This window comes from Myotis brandtii, unplaced genomic scaffold, assembly GCF_000412655.1.
Source record: "Myotis brandtii unplaced genomic scaffold, ASM41265v1 scaffold343, whole genome shotgun sequence".
Classification (NCBI taxonomy): domain Eukaryota; kingdom Metazoa; phylum Chordata; class Mammalia; order Chiroptera; family Vespertilionidae; genus Myotis; species Myotis brandtii.
The window spans coordinates 2042070-2049579 of record NW_005363209.1 but is presented as its reverse complement, the minus strand read 5'-3'; the positions used below and the strand labels follow the sequence as shown (position 1 = coordinate 2049579).

General features: G+C 39.3%; 1 protein-coding gene across 6 annotated transcripts in view; it reads right to left on the bottom strand.

The window, feature by feature from the left end:
• Positions 1-7510, bottom strand: part of MMS22L (MMS22-like, DNA repair protein) — a 110278-nt gene that overhangs the window by 65939 nt on the left and 36829 nt on the right. For all 6 annotated transcript variants that reach the window (XM_014543926.1, XM_005871468.2, XM_014543927.1 and 3 more), the window contains one exon: positions 6115-6618. In XM_014543926.1, coding sequence (XP_014399412.1) covers positions 6115-6618 — 504 coding nt within the window. The remainder of the gene's footprint in view (positions 1-6114; positions 6619-7510) is intronic.

Sequence of the window (7510 nt, the reverse complement as noted above, 5' to 3'; positions counted from 1 at the left end):
TGAAGCTCCCAGCCTCTCCTTTTTTTTCTTTTTTATATTCTGGGATTTATTTACCTTCTATAATTGAAACTTTGTTACCGCTCCAGCTCCGAGGCCACGGCCCGCTGAAAGCAGGTTTCTGGGGTTTGTTTAGCTTCTATAATTGAAACATTGTTGCTTTCAGAGCTCAGAGCCAGGCCACGGCAGGCGGGGAACCTTGGCTTCCTCCATCACTGGAGCAAGCAAGCCTCCTGCTCACTTCAGCTGCGTGTCTGCTGGCCACCATCTTTGTTGGCGGTTAATTTGCATATCGCCCTGGTTAGCCAATGGGAAGCGTAGCGGAGGTATGGTTAATTTCAATCTTTGTCTATTATTAGATAGGATTATAATTAGTCTCATTGAAGAACTGTGTGCAAATTACTACACAAGCTTCAGAAATTTAAAAGATGACAGTGCCTAAGCTGTGACAGCATTAATAAAGACCTGGACACTACTTCACCACTCTTATTCACACATTGACCTCATACTTCCTTCTATTAAAACTGATCTATAATTTTGGCAATGAACGTTATACATGATTTGATATACATTTACAGCAATTGTTTTCAATCACAGTTGAACAGCATAAAAAACAAAAATAAACATTTGTGCAAGGAATTAGGTAATATCAACATAAACATCTGTCTTTTTTTCATAGGTTAGTCTTAAAGATCAACATCATACTCCTTGCCCCCGGCTCAAGATGACAGCAAACTATAAACTCAAGCCAATTCTAGTTAAAAGATACTCCTAACATAAATGTAAACTTACTTTCACCTTATATAACTGACACTCTTCATTATGTCTTCTTGATTCCTACCTCTGTACTTCTGAATAGTGATCCCCAGGATTAACAGAGTTGTTTTATAGCTTCCAAGATGCTTGTAAGCAATATTTTCCAACACTCCTTTTAATGCTAAAGGATTTCTATGAAATTGAATTTAAAGAGCAAATATTTGTTTTTATTAGAAGAAATGAAAGCTAGGATGGTTGCAAGTGCTAATAAACCAAAGATAAATTATTATTATAAATAACATGTGATTTACTTGTCTCCACACCCCTGTGATTTTTTCCAACTAATGACTCATTAAAAAAATATGCAACTTGCCCTAACCAGTTTGTCTCAGTGGATAGAGCGTCGGCCAGCAGACTAAAGGGTCCCAGGTTCGATTCCGGTCAAGGGCATGTACCTTGGTTGTGGGCACATTCCTAGTGGGGAGGGTGCAGGAGGCAGCTGACTGGTGTTTCTCTCTCATCGATGTTTCTAACTCTCTACCTCTCTCCCTTCCTCTCTGTAAAAAATCAATAAAATATATTTAAAAAAATATATGCAACTTGCAAAATTATGAAAACATAGTAATGAAAGTTCCCCAATAAGCATCCGCCCTTTTTTAGTAGCAAAAATAAAAGGCAAAAACACTCAGAAGTATACATGTTAGAACAAAAATAGGTTTACAGTAGATTGTATCAAAAATCCTATCTATTTATATAAAAACCCTGGGTGTAACATCACAACCGAGGCTCGACCAACCAGAAGGAAGTCAGTCCTGCAGGGGTCATCTTGGCAACAGCTGTGCCCTCCCCCAGCTGTTTCCCACGAGGGCAGCGAGGTTTCAGGCAGGAACGCACTGAGTCCTCGGGGTGGGTGGCAGGAGACCAGACTGGCTGTCAGGCTCTTGGGATCACTAGCTCATCCATCCCCTGGTGCTCGGGGGCTCAGGCCTGTGAGAAAGTGGGCTTGGTAACTTCACCTCCATGTGCGTATGCTGGGCAGGTGGCTGATGGAACGCGCTGCCCGCTGGGGCTGCTCACGCCAGGGCAGGTAGGTCTCGGGAGCGCCCCACAGCCTCCATCAGTGCCTCAAGCTCCAGCAGCAGCGGCAGCAGTGGCACGCGCTTGAGAGGTCTGAGCAGGCAGCGCGTTCCATCAGTGGCCGACCCAGCACACACGCATGGAGGTGAAGTCTCCAGCACCCACTTTCCCAAGGCCTGAGCCCCAGACCAGCCAGGGATGAGCTGGTGATCCCAATGGCCTGACAGCCTGGCGGTGGAGGTGGTGTTCGGCCTGGGGGCTGGCGAACAGGCAGAAGATGGCCCTGATCGCAGGGGGCTAGGGCTGGGGACCCTCCCTGCACTATTTAATCGAGCGCTGGGCCTCTCTAGTCCTATATAAAAGGCTAATATGCATATTGAAAGGCGGAACGACCGGTTGCTATGATGTGCACTGACCACCAGGGGGCAGACGCTCAACGCAGGAGCTGCCCCTTGGTGGTCAGTGTGCTCCCACAGGGAAAGCGCCACTCAGCCAGAAGCCCTGAGACGGGCTCACGGCTAGAAAGCAGCACAGCGGCGGTGGTGGGAGCCTCTCCCACCTCCGTGGCAGTCGGACATCCCCTGAGGGCTCCCGGACTGCAAGAGGGCACACACAGGCTGGGCTGAGGGAACCATCCCCCCAATGCACAAATTTCGTGCACTGGGCCTCTAGTAACACAATAATAAAAAATAATACAAAAATAAACTGTTTGTGTACTCATAATTGTAAACCTACGTTATATGAGTAGTGGTAATACTTTCAGGTTTGCAACATTTTACAGATTTCATTCATATAATTATCTCTTACTTTTTAAACAAATGTAGTGGTATGGTTAATTTCTGTGTGGTTATTTGTGAACTATTATAAAGATGGTATAAGAAGGTGGCTGTGGTATAAAGGGTTAGGTCGGATTGCCGATTTTGAAACTTAATGGCCTTATTTTAGGGAAGTCATAAAAAGTCTCCAAGTTTTCATTCCATCTATAAAAAGGGGTGATATGGTTAATAAAGAAATAAATGAGATAGTATTTGTAAACTGAACATCTTTAAAGAATGCAAGAATTATTCTTGTGTTTCTAGTTACCACTTTTGAAGAATGACCAACCAAGTTCCAGTTAGGAGGTTAAAGACAAAAAGAAATTAGTAAATTAATATGAAATTTTAAAAAATAATTTCCCATTTTATTACTTTCTTCGTATTTCCATTTTGAAATTCTCCTATTACCAAGTTTCCATTAACAGTTTTAGCAGACTTTTGTATTTACTATCTTAGAACACATGCTTTCTAAATATACTCCAATCACTAATCTAATAAAAATGAGAAAGAATACTTTCTTTTACACCAGTGGTTCTCAACCTTCCTAATGCCACGACCCTTTAATACAGTTCCTCATGTTGTGGTGACCCCCAACCATAAAATTATTTTCGTTGCTATTTCGTAACTGTAATTTTGCTACTGTTATGAACCGTAATGTAAATATCTGATATGCAGGATGTATTTTCATTGTTACAAATTGAACATAATTAAAGCATAGTGACTAATCACAAAAACAATATGTAATTATATATGTGTTTTCCGATGGTCTTAGGCGACCCCTGTGAAAGGGTTGTTCGACCCCCAAAGGGTTGCGACCCACAGGTTGAGAACCATTGTTCTACACTATTAAGAAGAGTGAAAACTGGTGCAAAAAAATTTTGTAGGGAATCTGGTAATATCCATCCACATTTAAAATTCACATATGCCAATTTATGCTTAGGATTTAATCTATAGATATATTTCCCAAGTACACAGAAAATGCCTGTATAAAGATGTATAAGCAAAATGTGTTTCTAGTAACATAAAATGTTAAACAATATAAATATCCATTATTTGGGGATTGGTTAAATAAAGTTTAGTATATACATAAAATAAGATACTAAAGCAGCGACTAAAAAGAATTAGGCTCATACTAACATGGAAAGCTAATGAGGAAATACTAAGTGAAGAGGTTGAAGAATAAAGATTATCCATTTTGTGTTTTATGCCTATAAATGAGAAAAAATCTGGAAGGTTCTGTAAGAAACCATTTTTACTTTTGTGGAGTATAAGTAGATCAATGTTTTCAACCTCAGTACCACTGAGGCTGGTTGTGTGTTCTGTCCTATGCATTGTGGGATGTTTAGCAGTATCCCTGACCTCTACCCATTAGGTACTAGGCGATACTAGTAGCAAACCCCCAGCCTCCAGGTGTGACAATCAAAACCTTCAGACATTGCCAAATGTCTCCTTTGAGACAAATTCACCTCTAGCTGAAAATATAGGAGTAAAGGTGGGAAAAGGAACTTTTACTTGTCACCTTATACCTCATATTTTTTTCTTTTACCAATAACAATATATTTGCAATTTAAAGAAAATTTTAACAAAAAGATTTCTCCAGATTTCTAAGAAAATTAAACTAACAGTATTTGTGAGATATGAATCTTTGTGTGTGTTTTTTTAAAAAGCCTATGTAAGAAGTAATGCAATGCTTTTCATATACTACTGTTATTAAAATGATAGCTCTAAATCATTCCTTTCCTCTCCTCCAAAATATGGAACTGTTCTAATTTATCTTTAGATACCAGAATTTTTTTCCTTTCTCTTACTAAATCCTTGAGAAAAGGCCATTATGAGGACAATAAAGTTTTTCTTTAAAAATTAAAAAAAAAGAATGCAATCGTTGATTAAAAGGTACTTATCCATCTTCAATAGAAAAAGCAGAAAAATATACAGATTCTGACACTTGGTTTCCATGACTACCTCTTCCAAAGATGCCCATACTTCATTTTCTATTCCTTTGCCCCTTTAGCTTTTGGGGGCTATAGTTCCTCATCACCAGGATGGTTTAGGCCAGTAAATCCTCTTCCTACCTGTTTTATATATTCAGACAAATATAAATAAACCAATAATGGTGCCAGAAATAGTGGTACAAATTTTCTAATTTTGTCCAGGAAACACAGGGAAATACTACTTACATTTATTTAAAAATTGTACAAATAAAATTAATTTGACATTTGGGAAAGTATGTTTAATAAACTCTACTAGACTAAAAACAAACAGTTCATAAAGAAGATCCAGAATTAGTAAAAGCTTCTTCTAATAAAGTTGGTTATTCATTTACTTTCCATCCATCCATCTGTCCAAAAATTTGAGAGCTTTAAGATTGTCATTTTAATATATCTGACCCTAGGGAATAAGGGGATGACTGTCTGATCAAGAACTCTGGATAAACCTTTAGAACCTAAACTGATGAGTGCAGAGAAACAGTAAAGCTGTATAAAACAAAACCTAATAAGGAATGAAAACCTATGGATTAATCAGTATGAACACACAGACCAACATTAAGTAAATTAACAATAAGTAAAACTGGCAATAAATAAATTTCCATAATTTGGAAATCTTGTCAAGTTAGTACCTTTGAAAAACAGATGCTACTTTTGTAATGTGGTCTTAGGAAGAGGAAAGCTGTCTGTTCATTAACTTCAGACATAATTTAAAAAATAAAGTATTTCTATACATAACTTTTACCTAACTTTTCAGAGACAGTGACTAACTACAATGAGTGGTACCATCTAACTTGTTAAGAACATATACTTCGAAGATAAAAGTGTTATGTGAAAAAGGCCTAAAAGAAAATATATTTCATTACCACTGTTCTCTTAATTATTGTTCGGATCTGAGTGCACTTGCACATTTGTATAATCTAAGTGGATCTTAAAACTTAAATTTTGTATAGGTGATTGGCATTAAAATAGAACAATCCCATTTTAATCTCAGAATAAATTGTTTTAGTTGGAAGTATTTGAGGCAGTTGAAGCTATAACTCTGTAGCAAAATATTTAAAGAAACTTACTTTTTTTAATGGTACTGTGCGGCCAAAATCATATGGGCAATAAATTATATACGTTTCAGTAAAAGCCACTTTAGATTTGAGCTCAGGTCTTGCTTAGAATATCTGAAACATACCTCTAGGTAATAATACTCTTTTACGAAAGAAAGAAAGGAAAGGAGGGGTGAAAAGGCATAGCTCTGGGACTGTACCAGAGCTGCTCCGAGTTTAATGTGTTTGCACACAAGCTTTCTCTTAAAGAACTACTGTTGAAAGAAGTTTGAAAACTACTGATTTATGCCAATGTACTAATAAAACCAGCTCCTCTCTCTACATTTGGACTTCATGATTAGGTCAAAAGAAAAACTTTCATATAGAATCAACACAGGTGACAATATTAAACAAATTAATAAATAAGCACATTACTAGAAAACATACCTGATTCTAGCCAGAACAGCTTGTAGAAAGTGCAGTACCGTCCTAAGTTCAGGTTCTTGACAAGCTGGCAGAAGCATACTAAATCCATCATTAAGCAGTTTTTCATGGGAGGGATGCAAACACTGGCTTGTCTCAAACACTTCTTGAACACCATCAATATAGATAGAAAGAAGTGTCCAGAGAGTCTGTCTTTGTCCCATTTCATCATTCTTAGATACCAAGAACTCCCTTGCTTTTGCCTGGAAAGCATCTGAAAATTTTTCAGCCAAAACACCAATGTCCACATTTTTCTGGGTATACATTAAGAGGAAGGCGGCCTGACCCTTCCAAATGAGAGGTGAGGTTTTCAAGGTAGGCTTGAGGAAATTCAGGAGGTCTAAAACACGACTTGCAACATCTTCTACCTCTGCAACAGCTGCTAACAGTAGAAAAAGGTTGAAAAAGTTCTGCAGACCAACTACAGTTAGTTCTTCCATTCTTTTTTGATGGAATTTAGAATATATTCTGTAAAACATCAAAATTGGTTTTATTAAACCTTTTTATTCACAAAAATCCATCTTTTAAAATAACATTTCACTCAATAGTCATGAGTCTCATTACCATAAATTTTTGGCTATTTCGTTACAATGCTGTTAAGTCACTTTGTTTACCTAGAAAACTAATGAACAGAACACCCCGACCTGCAAATTTTTAAATGATGTAGCAGATCATCTATAAGTGAATCAAAGGGTTCAGGGGTGTTTCCAAAGTACAGTAGAAATATTCTTTGCATATAGTACATGATTTCTCTTAGTCCCCCATCACCCTTCCTTTAAAATTTTTATTGACAAATAAGAAAAAATATATCTTTTAAGTACAATTTGATGTGCATTACAAACATCTTTAATAGGGCAATTTTACTTAACAACTAGAGGCCCAGTGCACAAAATTTGTGCATGGGGAGGGGGTCCTCTCAGCCCAGCCTGCACCCTCTCCAATCCGGGACCCCTTGGGGGATGTCCGACTGGATCGGGCCTAAACCATCAGTCGGACATCCCTCTCACAATCCTGGACAGCTGGCTCCTAATCGCTCACCTGCCTGCCTGCCTGATCACCCCTAACAGCCCCCCCACCAGCCTGATCACCCCTAACTGCCCCCCCTGCTGGCCTGCTCTCCCCTAAATGCCCCCCGCTGCTGGCCAGGTTGCACCCAACTGCCCCATCCCTGCTGGCCTGATCACCCCTTACTGCCCACCCTGCCAGCCTGGTCACCCATAACTGCCCCCCTCTGCTGGCCTGGTTGCCCCCAACTGCCCCCACTGCCGGCCTAGTCGCCCCCAACTGCCTCCCCTGCTGGCCTGGTTGCCCCACACAGCCTGCTGTTCAATCGTTTGGTCATCCCTCACTAACCCCCCTG